The following is a 27,489-nucleotide window of genomic DNA, read 5'->3' as shown; positions in this document are numbered from 1 at the left end:
TGGTTCGAACAGCGAAGGAAATTTGTTTAAGTCCTGGGCACACGAAGTGTCGTCAATGGGCGATAGCGTATCTTTCCCAGCCAGCTCCTGCTGAGCAGCGTGGGACCATTGTCCGGTACCACCCAGAGTGGTAGCTTGCACACCACTCCATCGTAGAAGACTTTTACGGTAGCACTGCCGATTACAGGAATCAGTTCTTTCGTGTAAGTTCTAAGTTTCGTGTGAACTGGAGTTAAGATTGGCCTTGAGGCCTTGTTGCACCACAACCTTTTGAAAGTCTTTTTGCCCAAGATGGATTTCTCCGTGGGTTTCGCTGGAGTGAGCAGATTCTTCATGAAACCATACGTTGGTGCCCCACAGACGGTGAGGAGGATCGCCCTTCGTTTGGCAGCGCTCTCTTCCCCATCTAGCTCGTTGGCCACAAAGTATTGGTCGATTCACTCCACAAAAGTTTCCCAATCATCGCCCTCCGAAAATTTCTCCAGGATGCCCACTGTTCTCTGCATCTTTGGATTCGCTATCTGTATCTCATCACCAGTTGTGTATGGAGAAAGAGTCAGACTGAACACTCTGAGCTCAAAGTAAAGTGTGACCTTAGTCTTTTATTGAAGGTCTCCAGAGTGCCTCTGCAACCTGTGAAGCCTCCTTAAATACCTGTGCTCCCAAAGGATTATGGGATCCCTTGGGACTCCAGGGAATGAGCAGAGTAAATACAAGTCCACATATATAACATCCGCCCCAACAAATTCAAAGAGAAAAAGAGGCCAATTTCGCTCTATTCTCCTCCTCATGGATTCGGGTGGAGAATGTTCATTTAATTTGAATTATCCGCCCCGTTTGGGGCGGAAGGCAATTTCATACCCAATAACTTCTATACAGAAATATTACTCAGCACTACTGCTCTCTTCCCCAGCACTGCAACCCACCAATGAACATGAAGGGCAATGATCCCGATAGACCTTTTGCTGCCTGACCCCAGGCCTAAATAACCCCAGAAACAAAGCTAAACAAGTTGCCTACGTTGCTGTCTGTTTGAGCAGTCAGGCCAAGATACTAGATGTATCATTGCTCCCATACCATTGTACAATTCAAAGTCCACTGACTACATAAAATGTCTATGTAAAGTACACGTTCATAAAATATATGTTTGAATGTGCACTTAAATGTACAATGGCTTCATAAAATGAGTGAATGTACATTTAAATGTACATTAGTTTCATAAAACTATATGTTAATATATACATACATATACAATGCCTTCATAAAATATAGATGTGAATCAACTTTCTTGAGAATAAAAATGGATTAAAAACATTTTAATAATAAAACATACCAATGGTCACTGTTGTAACTGTTCGACTTTGCTCCACTTTTTATAGTATTTGCATAGAGTAGTTTGTGACTGTCCTTATAAATGTATTGGAGATGAGCTCAAACACCATGATTTGAAAAATCCAACAGAACCCGTGGAATTGTGAAGCTTATCATAAAAGAAAACAATTTAATGTCAGACTTACCCTTGACTGAGCAGATTTTTCCCTTGCTTCAACAGTTCGTTCCACATACTGAGATGAGAGCAGATCACTAGGAGTTAAGAAAAGTAAATAAATTAGTCAACAGGGAAACGCTAAATATGGTTAGAGCAAAGGATTTACCACTTACAAACTGGTCTTTTAATTACCTCAGGGATTTTATGTAAAGTTGCAGTACTTGGACAACAATCGTGCTTAGTGCAGAAATTTGCAGGATTTGTTCTGAAATGTCGCAGCACTCCAAATGGCTTAATCTGCATGTGTTTTTTAACCCACATGATGGGGGAGGGGTGTGTGTGTGTGGGTGGTGTGTGTGTGGGTGGCGGGGCGGGGGGCAACACGGCAGACTGGAGGGCAAGAATTTTTAAATAGGAGCAGGTTTCAGGCAAGCATGGCCAATGTAAAATCTGCTTGACATTATCAGTTTGAACGCCCAGGCTATTATTTGGATCCCAGCCTGTCAGCTGCCTGCACAAAAGGTAGGAGGAGACAGCTGAACGGCTTCAAGTAGGTCAAAACCATATTACCCAGATAGTTAAGGGGGGAGGCGGGGCCAGACCATTTCATAGGTAGGAAGGGGACAGGGCAGCATCGGCCTAAACTTTCCTTATGGGGCCCAAAATTGCACTCCTGCTCCTCCTGGCCCTTTGAGGACCTCTTTTTTTTCACCACAGGTGCCTCGTTCCCCCTCCCCCAAAAGTTAAAATGTGGCAGGGAGGAACCGAGCGAGAAGATTTTGCACAGCTATTTTGACTGTGTGCCTGCGCCTTACTCATCAGCTGTGGTGCGCTAAAATCCCCTCCACCACAATTCAATTCACTCACATCATATTAAACAAATTAAGTTTCATGTACTTGAGTCACTATTATCAAGCATGACAAATCTATTTTAGCAAGCTTTTCATTTAATGAGCCAAGACAAGCTTGGTAGCACCACTACTGACCGAGCTGGCCGAGTCCTGAAGGACATAGCTCCCAGACTGGGCCTGCGGCAGATGGGGGAGAGAACCAACTCGAGGGAAAAACCTACTTGACCTCATCCATACCAATCTACCTGTTGCAGATGCAACGGTCCATGCCAGCATTGGTTGCAGTGACCACCGCAATGTCATGGAAATGAAGTCCCGCCTTCACACCGAAGACACCCTCCATTATGTTGGGTGGCACTACCACCCTGCTAGATGGGATAGATTCAGAACAGATCTAGCAGCTCAAAACTGGACATCCATAGGCGCTGTGGGCCATCCACAGCAGCAGGATTGTATTTCACCACAATATGTAACCTCATGGCCTCTCATATCCCTCACCAACCCTGGTTCAATAAGGAGTGTAGAAGAGCATGCCAGGAGCAGCACCAGGCGTACTTAAAAATGAAGTACCAACTTCGGGAAGCTGCTACACAGGACTACATGCATGCTAAAAAGCAGAAGCAGCATGCTATAGACAAGGCCAAGTGATCCCACAATCAATGAATCAGATTAAAGCTCTGTAGTCCTGCCACATCCAGTCATGAATGGTGATGGACCATTAAACAACTAACAGGAGGAGGAGGCTTCATGAATATCCCCATCCTCAATGATGGCGGAGCCAAGCATGTGAATGCAAAAGACAAGGCTGAAGCATTTGCAACCATCTTCAACCAGAAGTGCCGAGTGGATGATCCATATCGGCCTCCTCCTGAGGTCCCATCATCACAGAAGTCTTCAGCCAATTTGATTCACTCCATGAGAGATCAAGAAATGGCTGAGTGCACTGGATACAGCAAAGGCTATGGGCCCCGACAACATCCCGGCTGTCGTGCTGAAGACTTGTGCTCCAGAACTAGCTGCACCTCTAGCCAAGCTGTTCCAGTGCAGTTACAACACTGGCATCTATCCGACAAAGTGGAAAACTGCCCAGGATGTCCTGTCCATAAAAAGCAGTACAAATCCAATCTGGCCAATTACTGCCCCATCAGTCTACTCTCAATCATCAGGAAAATGATGGAAGGTGTCGTCGACAGTACTATCAAGTGGCTTTTACTCACCAATAACCTGCTCACCGACACAGAGATTGGGTTCCACCAGGACGACACAACTCCAGACCTCATTACAACCTTGGTCCAAACATGGACAAAAGAGCAGAATTCCAGAGGTGAGGTGAGAGTGACTGCCCTCGACATCAAGGCAGCATTTGACCAAATGAGGCATCAAGGAGCCCAAGTAAAACTTTATAGTCAGTGAGAATCAGGGGGAAAACTTTTCACTGGCTGGAATCATACCTAGCACAAAGGAAGATTGTTCTGGTGATTGGAGGTCAATCATCACAGCCCCAGGACATCACTGCAGGAGTCCCTCAGGGCAGTGTCCTAGGCCCAACCATCTTCAGCTGCTTCATCAATGATCTTCCCTCCATCATAAGGTCAGAGTGGGGATGTTTGTTGATGACTACACAGTGATCAGTTCTATTCGCAACTCCTCAAAATGAAGCAGTCCATTCCCGTGTGCAGCAAGACCTGGACGACATTCAGGCTTGGGCTGATAAGTGGCAAGTAACATTCTTGCCACACAAGTGCCAGGCAATGACCATCTCCAACAAGCGAGAGTCTAACCACAGCCCCTTGACATTTAACGGTATTACCATCGGCGAATCCCCAACCATCAACATCCTGGGGGTCACTATTGACCAGAAACTTAACTCAACCAGCCACATAAATACTGTGGCTACAAGAGCAGGTCAGAGGCTGGGTATCCTACAGCAAATGTCTCACCTCCTGACTCCCCAAAGCCTTTCCACCATCTACAAGGCACAAGTTAGAAGTGTGATGGAATACTCTCCACTTGTCTGGATGAGTGCAGCTCCAACAACACTCAAGAAGCTCAACACCATCCAGGACAAAGCAGCCTGCTTGATTGACACCCCATCCACCACCTTAAATATTCACTCCCTCCATCACCGATGCACCATGACTGCAGTGTGTACCATCTACAAGATGCACTGCAGCAACTCGCCAAGGCTTCTTCGGCAGCACCTCTCAAACGCGCAACCTCTACCATCTAGAAGGGCATGGGCAAAAGACGCATGGGAACACCACCACCTCAAAGTTCCCCTCCAAGTCACACACCATCCTGACTTGGAAGTATTTCGCTATTACTGCATCATCACGGTGTGAAAATCCTGGAACTGCCTCCCTAACAGCACTGTGGGAGTACCTTCACCACACAGACTGCAGCAGTTTAAGAAGGCAGCTCACCACCACCTCCTCAAGAGCAATTAGGGATGGGCAATAAATGCTGGCCTTGCCAGTGACACCCACATCCCATGAACAAAAATTTTTTTTTTAAAAAGCTAATTGAACTGCTTCAGATTTAAATTTTTTCTTTATCTTATAAATGTTCCATTAACACAGCACCCTAATTGGTATACACAAGGCATTAGTGCAAAATCTGTACAGGTTACATTTTCAAGGTATGTATTATATGCATAATTTTCAACAAGGCGTGTCAGAGCAGAAGACATAAAAACACAGCCTAATTTAAGACATATTAGCACTATTAAGACAAGATAACTAAAGGATTGATTATGTAATTAACTGTAATGTGAGCCGGAAAAGCAGAAATTTTGTTGTAAAATTATGTGCATGATACCATATTTTTTAAGAACATAAGAAATATGAGCAGGATTAAGTCATTTGGCCCATCAAGTCGAAAACTCTTAACAATTATTGACTTCATTTTGCCCAAGATAGCTTTAACATATTAATTTGCATTTCCGGCTTAATTCATTTGAGTCCAGTCACTAATGGGGCAGCATGTTTGAGAAACATCGGCCATTTCAAAACCATTTGAAACAAAATAAAAGGGAAATGTCCGAGGCCAGCAGAAATGAAATGCTAAAATAACGAATAAAAGGGTCAAAAAGTGTACCTCCCAAACCTGCTGACCAAAGTAGAATATCTAAACTGTTAACGTCATTTTTGGGGGGGGGGGGTGAAAGACGGAAAGCGAAAGAGGGTAAAACACATTCAATACGATCATGACTGATGATCTAATCAACTCACCTTCCTGCACTATCCTCATATCCCTAGATTCCTTCAATATCCAAATATCTATCCATCGCTATCTTGAATATACTCAATGACTGAGCCCTCTGGGGTAGACAATTCCAAAGATTCACCACCCTCTGAGTGAAGAAATTTCTCCTCATCTCAATCCTAAATGGCCGACCCCTTATTCTGAGACAGTGACCCTTAGTTCTAGACTCTCCAGCCAGAGGAAACATGCATCTACCATGGTAAACCCTGTAAGAATTTTATGTGTTTCAATAAGATCACCTCTCATTCTTCTAAACTGATTTATTTTTTATAATTGTTGTTTTGATAAGATCTAGAAATTGATCTAACTTATTAAATTACTTCCCTCTAGTATCTGGTTGTTTTTCCACATTTGAAACAGTTCATCATTGTGAAAGTTTTTTAAAATAATAAAATGAGAATTCTGTAAATGTCTTTCTTTTTTAAAAAGGCTGTGTATAAAACAGAGATATTTGATGTATTGATTTTGGTGTTTGCTCATCGTATTTACCATTTCCCTAAATTACTTTGTTGGGTAGTATATCCCAGCAGACATCACAATTACTGCAGCAGAAACTAGGTTGGCAAAAGAAAATATTATGCATGTACTTTTATCAATAAACAATGGCTCATTTTGCAAGTTCTTAGAGTCTCTGTAGCAATAGGCAAGGGACAGAAAACCCACTATTGGCGTGTGCAGACCTCATTTAAATTGGTAAATATTTAGTAAGGAGGACTGGGACAAGACCAGGCTATGGGGAGTAAGGAAGACTGGGATAGGACCAGGCCATGGGGAGTCAGGAGGACTGGGCAAGACCAGGCCATTGGCCGCAAGGAAGAGTAGGACCTAGACCAGGATCAAGACATGCACATCAAGGAGAAGTGTGTTACATAGAAACATAGAAACATAGAAAATAGGTGCAGGAGCAGGCCATTCAGCCCTTCTAGCCTGCACCGCCATTCAATGAGTTCATGGCTGAACATGAAACTTCAGTACTCCCTTCCTGCTTTCTCGCCATACCCCTTGATCCCCCGAGTAGTAAGGACTACATCTAACTCCCTTTTGAATATATTTAGTGAATTGGCCTCAACTACTTTCTGTGGTAGAGAATTCCACAGGTTCACCACTCTCTGGGTGAAGAAGTTTCTCTTCATCTCGGTCCTAAATGGCTTACCCCTTATCCTTAGACTGTGACCCCTGGTTCTGGACTTCCAACATTGGGAACATTCTTTCTATGTATGTAAACATTACCAGTGTGTAAGACTTGCCACCAGGGGGCGCACCTGTGGGAGACCCAAGGGTCACCTGCACACCCTGGGCAAGCAGGTATAAAAGGCAGCCCAGCATGCTGCCTCCTCACTCTGGAGTTACAATAAAGAGACCAAGGTCACAACAGTTTGAGCTTAAGATATACAGTCTTGTGGAGTTATTTAAACGTAACAAAGTGGAACAAAGACCAAGCCATGGATAGCAAAGGGAAATGGAACTCACCTAAAAATATTACTAAGTCCCAACTTGTGCAAGAATTAGAATAGTACAGGTGCAGCGTCAAGAATCTAGAACCCCTGGGACCAAGGCCGTTCGGATTACAGGCTTTTCCGGACTTTGGATCATCTTTCCGACATCACGAATCCGGGAACACCCGAGCCCAGGTTCGGTTATTTCCGGATTTAGGAACGTCAGAAAGGGGGGCTGCCAAGGAGAATGTGTTGGGGCCCCGACAAGGAAAGAGGGCCCGGGGCCCTGCCGAGGATATGTTCGGGCAGGCCGGCAAGGAGCCTCGAGGTCGGCAGGGTCCGGATTCCGGAACATTTTACAGATTCCGGACGTCCCTGCCACTGATCGTCTCGGAGTCCGGATTATTCCGGAGCTCCGGATTTTCGATGCTGCACCTGTATTACAATTGACTTCAAATGAAATCTAGCAACATAGTAGTTACTTTATGATGCATCCAAGACCACCCCAACCTCTGACTTCGATGCCTGCGTCTGCGCACACACAGAGGCTGAACTCCAGGACATAGTCGACTTATTTACTGAGGCGTATGAAAGCATGGGCTTTACGCTAAACATCCGTAAGACAAAGGTCCTCCACCAGCCTGTCCTCGCCACACAGCACTGCCCCCCAGTCATCAAGATCCATGGCGGGCCCTAGACAAATTGGACCATTTCCCATACCTCGGGACCCTCTTATCAACACGAGCAGGCATCGACGACGAGATCCAACACCGCCTCCAGTGCTCCAGTGCAGCCTTCGGCCGCCTGAGGAAAAGTGTACGTAGACCAGACCCTCAAATCTGCCACCAAGTTCATGGTCTACAGGGCTGCAGTAATATCTGCCCTCCTGTATGGCTTAGAGACATGGGCCATGTACAGTAGACACCTCAAGTCGCTGGAGAAATACCACCCAACGATGAATCTGCAAGATCCTACAAAACCCCTGGGAGGACAGACGCACCAACATTAGTGTCCTCGACCAGGCCAACATCCCCAGCATTGAAGCACTGACCACACTTGATCAGCTTCACTGGACAGGCCACACTGTCCGCATGCCAGACACGAGACTCCCAAAGCAAGCAGTCTACTCGGAACTCCTTCAAATGAGCCAAAGGTGGGCAGAGGAAATGTTACAAGGATACTCTCAAAGCCTCCCTGATAAAGTGCAACATCCCCACCGACACCTGGGAGTCCCTGGCCAAAGACCACCCTAAGTGGAGAAGTGCATCCGTGAGGACGCTGAGCACCTCGAGTCTCATCGCCGAGAGTATGCAGAAATCAAGCGCAGGCAGTGGAAAGAGCGTGCGGCAAATCTGTCCCACCCACCCCTTTCCTCAACGACTATCTGTCCCACCTGTGACAGGGACTGTGGTTCTCATATTGGATTGTTCAGCCACCTAAGGACTCATTTTAAGAGTGGAAGCAAGTCTTCCTTGATTCCAAGGGACTGCCTATGATGAAGAATGTTAACCTTGCCCTGATATTTTTGGGGCTGGGGAGGGTGGACATAGGAACAGGTTTGGGACATTCAGCCCTCCGAGCCTGTTCCGCCATTCAATTATATCATATCTGATCTGTATCTCAACCCTATTTACCCGCCTTAGCTCCACATCCCTTGATATCCTTAAGGAATAAAAATCTATCGGTCTTATCTTGAAAGCTCCAGTTGCCCAAGCATCCACAGCCTTTTGGGGGAGAGAATTCCAGATTTCTACCACCCCTTGTGTGAAAAAGTGCTTCCTGATTTCCTTCCTAAATGGCTTACCTCTAATTTTAAGATTATGATCCCTTGTACTTGATGCCCTCATCAGAGGAAATAGTTTCTCTGTAGCTACTTTATTAAAACCTTTTATCATTTTAAGCACCTCAATCAGATCAGCCCTCAATCACCTATACTCAAGGGAATACAAGCCAAGTTTGTACAACCAGTCCTCATAATTTAACCTTCTAAGCCCCAGTATCATTCTGGTGGATCTGCACTGCATCCACTCCTAGATCAATATATCCTTCCTAAAGTGAGGTGCCCTATACTGCTGGACTAGTCTAAATGGGATCTGACCAAGGCTCTATACAACTGAAGCATAAGTTCCGCCCCTTTGTAATCTAGCTCCTTCGAGATAAAGACCAACATTCCATAGCCTTTTGGGTTGCTTTTTGTTCCTGTCTATCTGCTTTAAATGATTTATGTACTCGGACTCCCAAATCTCAGATGGAATAGGGAAGCAGAATTTTTGAGGATAGAGCAGGGCTCCTGGCTTGGACAATTTTATGCACACAATTAATAAGTGGGATATTTAAGACTAACCAATTTAATGGAACACAGTGCCAAAAACGTTTTTATTAGTGGATGCTCCACAGGAAAACAGGCAGTGATCAACTATCTACCACCAGGGACAGAAGACCATGATCGCATTATCTCCAGAGCAAACTTCCATTTCTGTGAATATGAACCCTGAGATGAATGAAAGCATCTGTCATGATGTTGTCTAAATTAGTTAAATGCAAGATTGGTCTTTTTGTTCAGTACTTATGCGCAGACACTTTGTGAAAACCCTGGGTGTCGAGGAAAGAACCTTGTACTATTAACTTGGTGCCCTGAAACCAAGCCCGAGAATATTGACTGTTAAAATATCTCAGGCCTCATTTCTGGAGCTGCGGATAAATTTCGAACTCACTACTGTTCACTTGCCGAAAAGCGGTCTGGAGTTGAAATCGGGACCTTAGTCACAAGGTTGATTTATCAGATAAGTAATTGAGACTGCAGGCAATCATTGTGCAAGATTGTTTCATTATGTAACTCTAACAAAGACTCTAATCTTTGTAACTCTATTTAATCAGTACAATAATGTAATATACATGCGCAACACTATGATTAATCAGAAATGTCTGCCATAGCTTATGTTTCATATACTAAAGACACAAATATTTTGCCTTATAGAATTACACACAATCTTAGTATAAGCGATATATTCAAAATGTTTGGAAGTTTCTGCAGTCAATTACAAAAGGACTTTGATGGGTCTTTAACAATCCAGAGAAAATGGTGCATTGTTGTAGTGCATGAATTATTCATAAGATGTTAATCAACATTTGATGTTGGTTGGTTAAATGCCAGAACTCTTTCCTTACTCCCATAAACCAAAGATCTGCATTAAAAAATAGAATCCTTTAGATGTTTCAAACACAATTTCTACAATGACCACAAAGGGTCACATTTTTCTTTGTTGTATTAATTCCAACAAAAGACACGCATAGATGTTAAAGCAAGACTGGCAGAAAATCGCAAAGGGATTTTCATCCATTTGTAGTACTACTCCAAGTCTTGCTCGTATCCTAAAACATGTTAACAGGAATTACCAGAGAAAAAAGTTGCTTGTTAATGCCAATCATGATAACTGTGTGAGGAGGGGATATGAACAAAAGTAGATCATGAACTGACCACTCAGAACAGGTACCAGTCAGCTGAACGAGCAGAAGATTTCAAACTATTACCAAGGCATTGAGAGAAATGAATAGAAAAGGAGAGCTTTTATCCCACAGCATAGTCAAAGAGGCCACTGTCAGCTATCTCTTCGTGCAACAGAAGGAGAAGGCAGTCTACGGAGCACAAAATCTACCACAACAGTCAACTACATGATGGAAGAGCAGTGCAATTCAGACTCAATGGGGTAAGGGGTTGCCAATTATGGTTGGGCATAATCGTGGCGGTTTGATCGCATGACATTTGAAAATGTGGTATTTGATCAAGTGGCATTTACCTACTGTTTGCAAATGTTATTGCGTTTATCTCAGTATTACCAAGGAGAAATGCAAAGATTTCAATTAGATAAATGACAAACTAATTCATAAATCTAAGCAATTCTAACCAACTTATTTCCTGAGCTGTTCTTGGTTTACTACTGAAATGTTTTTCTCCATCAAGACTGAACCTTCCACTGTTCCAAATGCTTTTACCCTAAAGACCAAACTATTTTGCATTATACAATTACACACAACCTTAGTGCAAATGACACAATCCAAGGGCTAGAAATTGGTCTTTTGGTGATGCTGTTTTTTTTCACCCCCTCGGCACTTTTTGCCAAAAATACCGTTAAAGATACCGCTAAAAAGACAGGCCCTGGGAGGAGGGAAAACACACAAAAAAAACCCACAAAAATAAAAAATAAAAAAATCACAAAACATTCACAAGACAGCGAATCGCTGAAAAAGAGTTAAAAAATAAAAACTTTAACTTACTTTTTTTTGCAGGTCTTCATGCTTACCGCTGTTTCTGAGGCTGCAATGCAGGGTTTTCTCAGATGTCTTTTTTCTTTCTACTACGGATGCGCCGAACGGCCAATTTTTAGCGGTCGTATTTTTTTTTGGTGTTGCACACCCGCGGTCCCCTTTTGAGTAGTATTTCAAAACCGCCAGTGCACAACTTTGGCCAATTTAGGCGAGTACCATTTATCATCAAAAAAGGTGAAATATTTCCAAAAAAAACAGGCATAAGGCTGGCCAATTTCTAGCCCCAAATGTTTGGAAGTTTTTTCAGTCAATTGATTCACCTTACATTCCTTATTTTTCCCTCACATTACCTGTATTTTCCATCATTTCTCACTGCTGTTGCCCTTTGATTTTGTTTGTCATCCTGGCCCCATCGCAGTCCCTTCCTGAGGGCGATCTTACAGAGGTGGAAGTAGGTGCCTTTGTGATATAGAGTACAGGGGGTTGGAATCTCAGCTTAGGGTCAAATAGGACATCAAGGATGCAAACAACCTAGTTCAACCTGAGACAGTGACCAGTGAGGTGATGGAGTCAGTGGTAAGGGAATTAAGTTTATGACGTTGTAAAAGATTTATACTAGTGAAAGTTTAGTCCTGATTTAAAATCCCCCCTTCTGACAGAAATTGGGTGGGGTGGGAAAGAGTTAAAATAACGCTTACCCGTTGTGATCCCGCTGCATTCCTGCCATGTCCCGATATTAACCTGCTCTTTTGAGTAGGCGAGCAGTACTCGCACGAGGAGACAACAGGGGCCTTCTTTAAATATGCAGATTGGGTCCCGATGATGTAATCAGTCAAAGGATTGACCGGGGAAGTAGTGACGGCTTCCCCATCAGGTCAAACCTGTCGGGAGAGTAATCGAGGCCAGAATAGGACATGGCTGATAGGTTTAAAACAATTTTTTTAATAAAAGGTTTCCTTGCGGGACATGGGGAGCAGCAGAGCTCCTTCGGGCCCAACAAGGAAGCGTTTGGCCTCCCTTACCTAGGCTCCCTCCGCCACCCTGCTCTCCCAGTCACCTTTGCCCTCTACAACATTACATAGGATATATGGCACAGAAACAGGCCATTCGGTCCAACCAGCCCACGCCGGCATTTATGCTCCACTCGAGCCTCCTCCTGTCTTTCCTAATCTAACTCATCAGTATACCCCTCTATTCCCTTCTCCCTCATATGCTTAGCTAGCCTCCCCTTAAATGCATCTATACTATTTGCCTCAACTACCCCCTGTGGTAGTGAGTTCCACATTCTCATCACCCTCTGGGTAAAGAAGTTTCTTCTGAATTCCCGGTTTGATTTGTTGGTGACAATCTTATATTGATGGCCTCTAATTATGCTCTTCCCCATAAGTGGAAACACTTGCATCTATTCTCGCAAAAACTTTAATAATCTTGGAAAAGGTAATATTGCAAAGCCCAAGAAGACGTTGGCTGAACAGCCAAGGAACAGCAAGAGGCAACGTGCAATCTTCATAGGGGACTCCATTATCAGGCACACAGACAGCAACCTTTGTAGAGTTAAGGCTTTGTCGAGAGCAGTTTTCTGTTTTCCAGGGGCCAAGGTAGCTGATCTCCGGGATCGTGTGCATAAACTGATGAAAGGTGAGTGTAAAGATACTGTAGTAGATTTATATATTGGCACTAATGGTATTATGGATAGAAAACCATTTGTATAGCAGGATACCTACAAAAGCCTCATTGATGCCCTTCAGCAAAGCAATGCAAGGGTAGTCGTCTCTGGGCTATTACCAGTCATGTCCCGATCGATGGAGGGATAGCCAAATCATGGGATTCAACATCTGATTTTGGGACCTCTGCAAAAAGAGGCTTCACTTCATCGATGATTGGGAGGTGTTCGTTGAAAAAGGTAAGTTGTTTAGGAGGGACGGCCTCCATCTTAACTTTGTGGGAGCAAAAAGGCTGGCAGAGGGTATTGAGCATGCTTTCAGAAAGCATTTAAACTAAGTCAGAATGAGGATAGTGCAGATCAGTTCAAAGTTAGTGATAACTACATAGATGCTAAGCATGAAGATGTACCAGGTAGGAAGTAAATAAGAATGAATAACTTTAAGAAATTAGATGGGAGACTTTTAAATTGCTTTTATGTAAGTGCAAGGAGTGTTAGCAGCAAATTGTTAGAACTGCAATCCTATGCTGTGGTGGAGAATTTAGACCGATTGTGTATTTCGGAGACATGGCTACATGACAATGATGGCACAAAAATTCACCTAAAGGGCTACAAGGGTTTCAGAAAGGATAGGGTAGGTTAAAAGGGGAGGTGAGGTTGCTATTTTTAAATCAGTGAAAATCTATTAGCTAGAGAGAGACTTGATATTGCCTCACCAGGCTCGGCTGAAGCTATCTGGGTTCAAGTGGACCAAGCTCACAGGCAGGAATTAATTATTGATAATTGTTATAGACCCCGGGTCAGACACTTGAACGTGATGAGTTATTATGGAAACAGATCACTGATGTTTTTAATATAAAATTCCACCTTTGTTTGGTGGGTGATTTTAATTTTCCTGGCATTCAGATGGTTTACCAGCTGTTGAGGTGGGAAGTGCAGCTGAAAAATGTATTGAAAATATACAAGACTGTTTCCTGACTCAACATCTTAATGAAGCAACTAGGGAAAATCATATATTGGATCTGGTGTTTAGTAGTGAGCCTGACCTCGTATCAGGCCTCCATGTGGGGGAACATCTGGGCAACAGTGATCACAACATTATACGGTTCCAATTGGCGAGTAGAACTAAAGTTACTGAGAACCTGCAACTCATACCGGATTTCAGAAGAGCAAACTTCTCCAAACTGGCAGATGATTTGGAACACATAAATTGGCTAACCTTCCTCGGTGGTGACGCAGGCAAAGAGTAGTTATAGATGGATTCGGATCTGTTTGGAGACTGATCACCAGCGGTGTCCCGCAGGGATCAGTGTTAGGACCGTTGCTTTTTATTATTTTTATTAATGATCTGGATTATGGGGTTGGCGGCACAATTTGCAAATTTTCAGATGATACCAAGATCTGTGTGAGAGCTAGAATTGTAGAAGAGGCTCGTCTGATTTAGACAGATCATAATGTGTTGGGAGACTGGGCTCATGACTGGAAAGTGATGTAAACTTAGATAAGTGCCGTGTTATGCATGTGGGCAGGGCAAATGCTCAACATTCATACACCCTTCAGGGAAAGGCATTAAGGATGCTGGAGCTACAAAGAGATTTGGGCATTCTAGTGCATACACCCTTAAAGATACATGAGCAATGGCGTGCAGTGATAAGCTAGGGCAAATAGGGTGTTGGGGTGTACCCATAGGACAATTGAGTATAAGAGGCGGCGTACTGTTTTGTCCTTGTACAAGACCTTAGTCAGGCTGCACTTGGAATATTGTGTCCAGTTTTAGTCTCCTCACATGGTGGGTGATATTGAGGCTCTGGAAAGGGTGCAGAAGAAGGCCACAAGACTAATTCCAAGTCTAAAGCATCTTGGTTACCAAGGTAGATTAAAGAGTTGGGACTCTTTACCTTAGAGCAGCTTAGACTGAGGGGGATATGATTGAGGTTTATAAGATAATGAAGGGAATAGACAGTGTTCCAGCTGACCGTTTATTTCAACTAAATAGGTTAGGCAGGACCAGGGGGCACAAATTTAAGTTGTATAAGGCTACGTATAGGTTAGATGTCAGGAGGTGGTTCTTTTCACAGAGAATAGTAAACCTCTGGAACAAGCTGCCCTCTCATGTGGTGGATGCAGATTCACTGAACTCCTTCAAGCAAAAGCTGTATTTGTTTTCGGCTCCTGCGGAGATGAACTATTACAGAAGGTAGGTACTGCAGGGAATTTAATGACCAGAGTGATCTCCTGGACTAGTTTTGATTGCCTAGATGGGTCAGAGAGGAATTTCCCAGATTTTGTTTCCTCAAATTGGCCTGGGATTTTTAAAATCTGTTTTTTTTTGCCTCTCTCAGGAGACTACAGGGTTTCGGGTGAGGTGGAGTGTATAAGTTGTGATACACAAGGTCTCGCAATTCAGTGGGACAGGCTCGATGGACTAGATGGTCTTTACCTGTTCGTATGTTCATATAATTTTAAAGACCTTTATTAGGTCACTCCCTCAGTCTTCTTTTTTCAAGCGAAAAGAGACCCAGTCTGTTCATCCTTTCCCTCGTATTTCTGGTATAAATCCTTATAAATCTTTTCTGCACTCTCTCCGGTGCCTCTAATATCCTTTTTATAATATGGCAACCAGAACTGTACACAGTAATCTAAGTGTGGTCGAACCAAGGTTTGATACAGGTTTAGCATAACTTCAAAATTTTTCAATCCTATCTCTCTAGAAATAAACCCTAGTGCTTGGTTTGCTTTTTTAAAAAAAAATGGCCTCGTTAACCTGTGTTGCTACTTTTAGCAATCTGTGTATTTGTACTCTGAGATCCCTTTGCTCCACTACCCCACCCAGACTCACACCCTCCAAGTAATAAGTGACCTCCCTATTCTTCCTACCAAAAATGTAATACCTCACATTTATCGGTGTTGAAATTCATTTGACAATTATATGCCCATTCTGCGAGTTTATTAATATCCTCCTGTAATTTGTTGAAATTTCTCAGTATTGACGAACCCCCTCCTCCCCCCAATTTGGTGTCATCTGCAAATTTAGAAATTGTGTTTTTGACTCCAAAGTCTAAATCGTTAATATAAATGTTGAACAGTGGTCCTTATGGAACACCACTAACCCACCTTCTGCCACTGTGAATATCTACCCTTTACCCCTACTCTCTGCTATCTGTCTTAAAACCAGTTAGCTATCCAATCTGTTACTTGTCCCCTGACTCCGCATTCTCTGACCTTAATCATTAGATTATATGGTAGCTTATCAAAGGCCTTCTGAAAATCTACATAAATTACTGCATTATTACTGCAATACCCTTGTGTACTCTCTCAGTTGCCTCTTCAAAAAATTTAATGAGGTTGGTCAAGCAAGATTTTCCCTTTTGAAATCCATACTGACTATTCATTATTATATTGTTGGGTTCTAGATGTTCTTCTATTTTCTCCTCTGGTAAGGATTCCATTATTTTTCCTACAACTGATATTAAGCTGACTGCACTATAGTTCCCTGGACATGTTTTATCCCCCTTCTTAAATCTGGATATTACGTCAGCTATCCACCAGTCCTCTGGCACTATACCTTTTTTTAACAAATTAATATGTGGAGTAATGCCTCTTCCCTAGATTCTTTTAAAATGCACGGATGTAATCTGTCTATCCCTTAGTGGCTCTATTCCCATCCTGCCCTTCCTTTTTTTAAATTAATGTGCCTATAAAATATTTTACTATTTACTGGTCCATAGAACAAACCTACCACCACTCCCGCCCCCCCCCTGCCCCCACACTACTTATTTAACTACCAGGGACCAGCAGTCACCAGCCTGCATTCTTCTGATCTGCCCACTGGCCAGGTAGTGCACCTAGCCGACTTTGGAGATTCCAATGAAAGTTATGGCATTGAGGCCAACCATTAAAAAAGACTTGCATTTATATAGTGCCTTTCACAACCACCGAGCATCTCAAAGCGCTTTACAACCAATTAAGTACTTTTGGAAGGTAATCACTGTTATAATGTGGGAAACGCAGCAGCCAATTTGCACACAACAAGCTCCCACAAACAGCAATGTGATAATGACCAAATAATCAGTTTTTTTTAATGTTGATTCAGGGATAAATATTGGCCAAGACACCAGGGATAACTCCCCTGCTCTTCTTCGAAATAGTGCCATGGGATCTTTTACGTCCACCTGAGGGGGCAGATGGGACTTCGGTTTAACGTCTCATCCGAAAAACAGCATCCCCGACAGTGCAGCACTGCACTGGAGTGGGACTTGAACCCACAACCTTCTGACTCAGAGGGGAGTGAGCTACAGCTGGCACTAGATCAACCGGGTCTCCACGTCCCCGGACTATGTGTGTGCCACCCGCTAACATAAGAACATAAAAAATAGGAGTAGGTCATTTGGCCCCTCGAGCCTGCTCTGCCATTCAATAAGATCAAGGCTGATCTGATCTTGGCCTCAACCCCACTTCCCTGCCAACTCCCCATAATCCTCAACTCACCTTCCCATTCAAAATCTGTCTATCTCCACCTTAAATATATTCAATTACCTTGCCTCCACAGCTCTCTGTGGTAGAGAATTCCAAAGATTCATGACCCTCATTCCTCCTCATTTCCGTTTTAAATGGGCGACCCCTTATTCTGAAACTATGTCCCCTAGTTCTAGATTCCCTCTCGAGGGGAAATATCCTCCAAGCATCCTATCTTCAATGCTGCCGCGTACCCGGTACCCATCCCTCTTTAAAATCAAGACCTATTTTACTGAAGTATAAGCCAATGAAATTTCTATATTTCATTAACGTACACACACAGTGCAGCAATAGAAAGTTTTAAGAGTTGTTTTCCATTTCACTTTTGTTTTCAGGTTTTGATAAAAATATGAAATTGTTGAATATTAACAATGCAGTGTCCTTTGTGAAAACTTCTGAAGTAGTCATAGCAGTTAAAATCGGAGCTGCAAACACACTGCAGAATGTTAACTGCACAAAAATGCAATGTTTAGCCATGAGATGTAACAAATAATGAGGCCTGTGTCTCAAAGAGGTCCCATTAACAACCTCCAGTACTGTACATACTGCAGAACAATGTTTAATTTACAATGTCCTACTGGAGTGAAGAGCCTGTCTTTGTTCCTCTACATTGGAGTGTGCAGTAATCAGTGTTTTAAATTACAGTCTAAAGGTCCTCTTGCATTTGCAGCTTCTATAGTTTGGATCATGGGCAAGCAATGTTCATGAACTGGATTTCCACATTAAAATAGCTAACAATGGTTCCTTTATCCTGATGGGAGAATCTTAGATTTCCAGTCTTGTCACTGACGTTCAGACTAAATACAGCAGTGTCTTCTGAGGGTACTTCAATTTAGCTTTATAAAAAACAGGTTTTCATTTCAGAATAATTTCAACTCACCTAAACATCAAGGAGTTGAGTGGAAACATGATAAATAATTAGGGTGGATATTTTATCCAAAGGGTGAAAACAAGTGCCAAACAAGTGCAGTGCTAATAAAACTAGTCTGTTTGAAAGTTCGGATTTAGCAAACAATTTTGGTCCCAATTTCTGATCACCATAATTTTAACTTGCCTGGAGGTGATAAACAGACACCTGCCGCTTTAGCACTCAAGTGCTGAATAGACGCAATTTTGATGGAGCAGTATATGTGGATTCCTCGCAGCCACCTCTACTGAATGTGTGGAGTGTTCTGGCTGGCACGCTTCTGCACATTGTAGAAAGACTTGGATTTATATAAGCGCCTATCACGACCACCGGACATCTCAAAGCACTTTACAGTCAATTAAGTACTTTTGGAGTGTAGTCACTGCTGTAATGTAGGAAACGTGGCAGCCAATTGGTCTACAAGCAGGTTCCCACAAACAGCAATATGATAATGACCAGATAATGTTTTTTTTTGTTGTGTTGATTGAGGGATAAATATTGGCCAGGACACCGGGGATAACTCCCCTGCTCTTCTTCGAAATAATGCCATGGGATCTTTCACGTCCACCTGAGAGAGCAGACGGGGTCTCGGTTTAATGTCTCATCTGAAAGACGTCACCTCCCACTGGAGTGCTAACCTAGATATTTTTGTACTCAAGTTCCTAGAGTGGGACTTGAACCCACAACCTTCTGACTCAGAGGCAAGAGTGCTATCCACTGAGCCACAGCTGACATTGGGCGGCTCAGGGACCAAGGGAGAGGGCGGACAGGTTCTCAGATGCAGCACTGGAGGTCCTGGTGAAGGAGGTCCAGAGCAGGAGTGATGTCCTGTACCCGCGGGGGGCGGGTTAGAAGAATAGACGCCACCTCGTCCTCCTGTCCCTCTCTCGTGCAGCAGCTCATGCTGTTCTACCTCGCCTCATGTCCTCCTCCCATTCCTTATCCAGACCAAGGGGAGCCACTAGCAAGATCCCTATGACCAAGCACTCCCTTTCTCCTGATGACTCATGTTACGTGTCCAATGAGGTGGAGTAGCACAGCGATTACTCTTTTTAGGTGAAGTCCTCAGAGAATTTCCAGAATAATGTTGCTAGGGTGTTAGTGAAGTCTTTCTTGACAGTGTCCCCGAAAGTCTCCCGGTGTGTTTCAGAGCTCCACCCGCAATGACCATGAAATAGTAAGTATCCCTTAAAGTAGCATTTTTATTCGACATCAATAGTGAGTTTACTCCCAAACAGCTGGTCGCTGTTAGGAGAGGGCATTAGTTGAATTGCTAACCCCCAAAATGTAGTGCAGCCACTTTAATTAGTGCTAGCAGGCATTTTAAGTGGCAATCAGCTATTTAACATGCCTCTAGGCGGCAGTTCCTAGTGATGGCTAGGGGGCCACGTGCACGGACCTGGACGACGAGTTCGGCAAATGTGACACGGGACTGTGGTGTGTGACTGAAAACATGCCCGCGATTGAGGAAGGGAAGGACGGGGATAGCAGCTTCGGACTTGACCGAGGGCCGTCAATGGGAGTCTGCAAAGTTTGTATCTACAGTGCAAATACAGCATTTCACACCATTCAATGCATTTCAATGGTGAGACAGTGAGTTTTTGCAAAGCTAATGGCAGAACCACAGCTCGAATGGCAAGGTTTCGATATTGACATTTAAGACTGCATCAACTCTTCGCCTGAAGTTGCTGTACCCTTTACACATAAATAATGACTAAAAAATGGTGAACCCAATTAAAACAAAACATTAACTCTAGTGAAATCGGAAGATCCTGCAGCCTACACAGGACAGCTCTACTGCAAGTTTAACATCTGTAGCTTGTGTGACAGTCCTGAACATGAAACCCAGATTACCACCATCTGCTGGATTATGAACATCTGTTTGCTGACTGTAACAAAAATGTCCACCATTGTGAATTAGTTATTAACAGTCTTGTTATTCTAGTAGCTTTTGAAAGCAATTGTATTTATAAATAAATACCACTCATTTACCAAGATGGCGTCTTATGCTAAACATGGGCTAAACCGCTGTTTCAGATTAAGACCCCATCTTGGCCACCTCTTTAGTGCCGAAAGTATTCGGCAAAAATCGCCCCCTAAACTCTTCTTGGTTATTTTGTATATCTCTGAGATCTGGTGTACACATTATCATGTGACAACCGAGGTCCTCTTGTCTGCATGAAATATTTTTCAACATTTTCATACTTGAGAATTGGCATAGCAGTAAATCTGATGATGGAGCAGTTTGATTTGAAGGTGTGAATTTCTGTTGTCTCACCATGCTCCATCCTTAAAAGATGTAAAATTGACCCACAGGAAAAGTTGATGCAAATGATGTGCAAATCTGCTGCCAGTTTAAGCTGTAAATGTGCTTCAATGGCTGCATCCTGTTGCTATATAACAAATAGCAAAGCATTCGGTTTCTGCTTTTTACCTCTTCTCAATTTTTTAAGCAGTTTCTCTCATTTTAGCCTTCATTTTTGTCCTATCCAGATATCCCCTTTCCTTTCTTGGCTGTTCTCGTTCTTTCTGCTCACTTCAGCTTTTTATTGTTTATTGAAATGTGGGTAATGTTGGCAAGGCAGTATTTATTGCCATCCCTAGTTATGCTGAGGGCAGTAAGAGTCAGCCACATTGTGTGGGACTGGAGTCCCATTTAGGCTAAACCTGGTAGAGGTGGCAGGTCCTTTCCCTAAAGGACATTGATGAACCAGTTGAGTTTTTAAGACAAGTTTTCAAGGTTATATTTTTTGTGCCAGCCCACAAGTTAACAGATTTATTGAATTCAATTTCATAACCTGTTATGCAAGGATTGTGAACCCGCAACCTCAGGGCTGTTAGTCCAGTACCATACCCATTAAGTTACCATATCCTGTTTCCACATTGTCAGTTTATGGATTTTACCATTCAAGAATAGTATCAGTGTGTAGTACTTTGAAGATGCAGTGCACTGAAGCATGGACTTTCTGTACCTAGGAGCAGGAGTATGTGTCTTCATGACTATAATTCCTGAGCTGGTGAGAAGCTGTCTCTGCCCTATGGGACCATGAGCTACTGAGACTGATCAGAGATGCAGGATGTGAAACCAAAACAGCAAACAGCTGTTTGATGAACGTCTTTCTTGTGCATAATCATACACTGCTATTCGAGGACGACCACTGTGTGACACTCCTGTTTCCCTTTTGCACTGCCCTACCCATCCCACAATAGCGTGCACCCTCAGGTCATTGTGCAATAAGCTAATGTTGACCGTATTTATGCTGCTTCCTGTTCTCGCCCTGAACTAGAAAACTTCATTCACTTTGCTTCCAATTTTCACTTTCCATCACCTTCACATGGTTCATCTCCGACTCTACCCGTCCTTTCCTATCTTATCTGTCTCCATTCCTAGGAATAGGCTATTGACAAACATCCACTCATCATCATCATAGGCAGTCCCTCGAAATCGAGGAAGACTTGCTTCCACTCTCAGTGAGTTCTCAGATGACTGAACAGTCCAATACAGGAATTACAGTCTCTGCCACAGGTGGGACAGACAGTCATTAAAGGAAAGGGTGGGTGGGGAGTCTGGTTTGCTGCACGCTCCTTCCACTTCCTGTGCTTGTTTTCTGCATGCTCTCGGCGACGAGAATCGAGGTGCTCAGTGCTCTCCCGGATGCACTTCCTCCACTAAGGGCGGTCTTTGGCCAGGGACTCCCAGGTGTCGGTGGGGATAACAAATGGGAAAGAACTCAAACAGGAGGAGGCCCCGCAAATCTGCACCCACTGACACCCTTGGAAGAGAGGGTCACTGCTTTGATGAGTCCTGCCTGAAGAAAAACAACCACCACTGCACATGCTGGGCTTACACTCGAGAGAGGATAAGTCCTGAAAATTCCACAGTCTGGCTTTGCTAAATGTTGAGTCGAGCCATGCTTCAGTTCATAGAGATGTCTCTATCAGCTACGCTTGGGTTGATGCAATGTGCCATCATTCATCGTGGTCCTTCAAATCAGCCTGCTGCCTGCGCTGTGTGATACTCATGCCACCCTGCCTTCTCTTCTGCTGCTAACCATTTGTCTGTTCCATTATATTTTGCAGAACTTGAGGCCAACCCCGACAATGCAGAAGATTCAGATGAGGACGAGCCTGAAGAGGAGAATATCTTCCAATCCCACCTTCCAGACCAAGAGCATGGGGGTGAAGGGAGAGGATGGATGAAGCCCCCACTGTTAAACTCACTTTTGGTGCAGGTGCCACCCATTGAGGTGCCAGCCCCTTACCCGACTAGCGTCTTGAGTGTTGGTGGGACATTCCATGGCGTCCCACCATTAGAGGCTGGGGATTTCAGTGGGGTGCAGTGAGGCACACCGTCCCAGACTGCAGGTCCCACTGGAATGCTACAAGCCACATCCAGGGTGAGGCGGGGAAGGAATGCTCGACCGCGCTCTCCGGAGGTGCAGGATCTAACAGATTAGGTTCACATGATGGAAATGAGTGCAGGGAGCATTGACCTTACGCAATCATTCCTGGACACCATTAGTGGGATGGGTGATGAGGTATTGGGACTGTCGGGAGAAGCAACAGCACTCTCGCGAGAAATGGGAACGATGTCCGGGACCATGAGAGTCATATATGTAAACTCTTTGTATTCACTATGTAACTATGTACGATGCACCATCTGAGGGCGCTGCAGTTGGAGGCCGCAGGGGTTTTACCTGCCCCGGTGTGCAGGGGCAAATAAAAGGTGGTCAGCCATGCTGCTCCTCACTTTACAGTCGTATTAAATGGACTGAAGTCACACAGCTCTTACTCACAGTACAAGGCCTCATGGAGTTATTCGATGGTAATTGCAGACTTAATAACGGGCGACAAGTTACAGATCACAAACTTTTATGCAGTCATGGCTGCTGTTGGTGTTTTAGAAAAGTATGCAGAGGGTGAAGATTGGGAAGCCTTTATCGAGCGGCTTTGTGGCCAATGACCTAGACGGCGAGGCACTGGAAGGAAAACGCAGGGCAATTCTTTTGACCAGCTGCGGGTCCACGGTGTACGGCCTCATCAGCGATCTGCTTCCACCATATGCAGTCATACGCAGAGCTGCACACGCTGATTCGGGAACACCTCAAACCAACGGAGAGCATCTTAACAGCCAGATATCGCTTCTACACACAGTGCGGCCCGGAGGGCCAGGACGTGGCATAGTATGTCGCCGACTTAAGACGGTTCGCGGGACCATGTGAATTCGCTCGATTTTTGAACAATGCGTTGCGAGACACTTTTGTGATGGCCATAAGCCACGAGGATATCTTTCGCAAGCTACTGGCTGCCGAAACCGTCGACCTGAAGGAGGCCATCACCATAAGCCAGGCGTTCATGTCCTTGAGTCGCGATACCATACAGATGACTTCCTACCAGAATCAGAGCTCACTGGCAAGTACTGTACGTAAAATAACGTCAATTGTAGGCAGAACTGTTAAACTAATAAGAACTGTACTGAGCAGAGCCTGCATGCCTGCTGCTGCTAGGCCGCCAAAGGGTGTAAATGCGAAATCATTAACACAATCCTGGCGTTGCGGGGTTAATCATGTCGATTTAAAGACTATGCGTGCAAAAGCTGCAGGATAAGGGGCCACCTCCTGCGAATGTGCAAACGTACTGCGACTCACCACGTGGCAGTGGAGTCGCCAGAAGAGTCCCGATCCAGCATGGATCACAAAGGACAAGCTAGAGAGGCAACTCAGCCCGATGAAGCAGTTTGCAGGGTGCACACCTGCTCCACAAAAAGTCCTCCCATGATGATAAAAGCCAAATTAAATGGCGTTCCTGTCTCCATGGAGCTGGACACGGTGGCGAGTCAGTCAATTATGAGCCAGAAGGCATTTGAAAGGCTGTGGGGCAACAACAAAGCACAAAGACCAAAGTTGAGCTCGATTCAGACAAAGCTGCGCACTTACACCAAGGAACTGATACCAGTTATTGGCAGTGCGAACGTAAAAGTATCCTATGATGGAGAGGCACACGAGCTGCCACTGTGGATTGTACCAGGCGACGGGCCAACGCTGCTTGGCAGAAGTTGGATGAGGAAGATTCAGTGGAACTGGGAGGACGTCAAAGTATTATCGTCAGTGGACAATGCTTCCTGTGCTCAAGTGCTGAGCAAGTTCCCATCTGTATTTGAACCAGGCATCGGCAACTTCACAGACGCCAAAGTACAGATCCACTTGGTCCTCGAGGCACGGCCCATTCATCCCAAGGCTCGAGCAGTCCCCTACATGATGAGGGAAAAAGTGGAAATCAAATTGGACAGATTTCAACGCGAGGGAATCATATCGCCAGTCGAGTTCAGCGAGTGGGCCAGCCTGATTGTTCCAGTAGTAAAGAGCGATGGCACGGTCAGAATCTGCGGCGACTACAAAGTAACGATCAACCGAGTCTCGTTACAGGACCAGTACCCACGGCTCAAAGCCGATAACCTTTTCGCGACATTAGCAGGGGGATAGGCGTTCACCAAGCTGGATCTAACCTCCGCTTACATAACCCAGGAGTTGGTTGAGTCGTCGAAAAAATTAACATGCATTAACACGCACAAAGGACTGTTCGTGTACCACAGACTGTTCAGGATTCGCTCGGCTGCAGCCATATTCCAAAGAAACATGGAGAGCCTGTTGAAATCGGTTCAACGCACAGTCGTATTTTAAGACGACATCCTCATCTCTGGCTGTGACACCTCCGAACACCTGCACAAACTGGAAGAAGTTTTAAGTCGACTAAACAGAGTTGGACTCCGGTTGAAACGATTCAAATGTGTCTTCCTGGCGCCAGAGGTAGAATTCCTGGGGAGGAAGATTGCGGCAGACGGCATCAGACCCACGGACTCGAAGACAAAGGGCATCAAGAATGCACCCACACCATGAAATGTAACGGAGCTGTGCTCATTCCTGGGACTCCACAACTATTTCGGTAACTTTCTTCCAGGGTTGAGCACCTTGCTGGAACCATTGCACAAGCTGTTACGCAAGGGAGACGACTGGGCTTGGGGTAAAAATCAAGAGGCCGCTTTTGAGAAGGTCAGAAACCTGCTGTGTTTGAATAAGTTGCTGGTATTATGACCCATGTAAACGTCTAGTTTTAGCATGTGATACGTCGTCGTATGGTAACTGGTGCGTTTTGCAGCAAGCCAGTGCAGTGGGCAAGCTCCAACCGGTTGCATATGCGTCCAGAAGCCTATCAAAGGCCGAAAGAGGCTACAGCATGGTCGAAAAGGAGGCTTTAGCCTGGGTTTACGGTGTAAAAAAGATGCACCAATATTTGTTTGACTCAGGTTCGAGTTAGAGACAGAACATAAGCTCCCAATCTCACTGTTTTCGGAAAGCAAAGGCATAAACACCAATGCTTCGTCTCGAATCCAAAGATGGGCACTAACACTGTCGGCCTACGACTATGTGATCCGCCACAGACCAGGCACTGAAAACTGCGCCGATGCTCTCAGCCGACTACTGTTGCCCACCACCGGGGTGGAAACGGCGCAGCCCGCAGACCTGCTACTGGCCATGGATACCTTTGATAGCGAAGGGTCACCCATAACGGCCCGCCAAATTAAGACCTGGACCAGCCAGGATCCTCTGCTATCCCTTGTAAAAAGTTGCGTCCTCAATGGGAGCTGGTCAATGGTCCCTGAAGACAAGCAAGACAAAATCAAGCCATTTCACCGCCGTAAAGACGAAATGTCGATCCATTCAGATTGCCTCTTATGGGGCAACCGTGTTATCTTGCCAAAGAAAGGCAGGGAAACCTTCATACGTGACCTACACAGCACCCACCCAGGCAGTCATGATGAAGGCTATCGCCAGGTCCCACGTCTGGTGTCCCGGCACTGACTCGGGCCTGGAGTCGTGCGTGCACCAGTGTAACACGTGCTCACAACTGAGCAATGCTTCCAGGGAGGCTCCACTTAGTCTCTGGTCCTGGCCCTCAAAGCCATGGTCCAGGATCCATGTGGATTATGCGAGCCCCTTTCTGGGAAAGATGTTCCTGGTTGTTGTGGACGCCCACTTCAAATGGATTGAATGTGTAACAATGGCATCCAGCACGTCCGCAGCCACCATTGAAAGCCTTCCATGGCTTACCAAACATTCTTGTCAGCGACAATGGTCCGTGCTTCACCAGCTTAGAATTCAATGAATTCATGACCCATAATGGCATCAAGCATGTCAGATCTGCCCCATTCAAGCCAACCACGAGGATGATCCCACCATTCCCAACAGTCCAGCCCAACCAGTCGCGCTGCAAGACAGTAGTGGCCCAACCAACTCACCCAGGCCAGAAGCGACACTCAGAGGTCAACCAGGGAGCGCAGGGCTCCGAGTCGCCTTAACCTGTAATCAACTCGCATCAAAGAATTTGGGGGGGGGGGGGGAAATGATGTCATGTATGCAAACTCTTTGTAGTCACTATGTAACTATGTACGATGCACCACCTGAGGGCGCTGCGGTTGGAGGCCCCAGGGGTTACCTACCCAGGTGTGCAGGGGCATATAAAAGGCGGTCAGCCATGCTGCTCCTCACTTTACAGTTGTATTAAATGGACTGAAGTCACACAGCTCTTACTCACAGTACAAGGCCTCGTGGAGTTATTCGATGGTAATTGCAGACTTAATAATGAGTGAGGGAATGTCACAGATAGTTCACACACTCTCAATGAACATGAGGAAGGGAATGTTGCAGGTAGTTGACTTTTGCTTAACATGAGGGAGGGAATGTTGGAGATTGTTGAGACACTGTCAAGGTGCATGAGGGACGGCATGTTGGAGTTAGCTACTGCAATAAGGGAACATGCCCAAACCACGCGCCCATTGACAGAATCAACTGCCACACTCACTCCAATCCCCAGACCAGCCTCTGAAGAGTCCCAAGCCGGACCCTCCACATTGCCACCTGCCACCGACCACCCCCCCTCAACAGGTGCGCATTACCCGAGATGTTAGCAAGAATAAGCTTGGTATCAACCGCAGAAACACTGCGCCACCGCCTGCGGGCAGGGGTGGTGGAGTCACCAAAGACCAAGTGCGGTGGGCAATCTTAGAATTAGGTGGAGGAGAGATGGTTACAGCCTTTCAT

General features: G+C 44.9%; 1 protein-coding gene across 2 annotated transcripts in view; it reads right to left on the bottom strand.

Annotated features, from left to right (window-relative positions):
* Positions 1–27,489, bottom strand: part of adam22 (ADAM metallopeptidase domain 22) — a 472,931-nt gene that overhangs the window by 327,002 nt on the left and 118,440 nt on the right. For both annotated transcript variants that reach the window (XM_070881347.1, XM_070881348.1), the window contains exon 4: positions 1,518–1,584. In XM_070881347.1, coding sequence (XP_070737448.1) covers positions 1,518–1,584 — 67 coding nt within the window. The remainder of the gene's footprint in view (positions 1–1,517; positions 1,585–27,489) is intronic.

The sequence above is a fragment of the Pristiophorus japonicus genome, chromosome 5 (genome assembly GCF_044704955.1).
Source record: "Pristiophorus japonicus isolate sPriJap1 chromosome 5, sPriJap1.hap1, whole genome shotgun sequence".
NCBI classification, from domain to species: domain Eukaryota; kingdom Metazoa; phylum Chordata; class Chondrichthyes; family Pristiophoridae; genus Pristiophorus; species Pristiophorus japonicus.
This window is presented reverse-complemented; position numbering and strand designations above follow the sequence as displayed.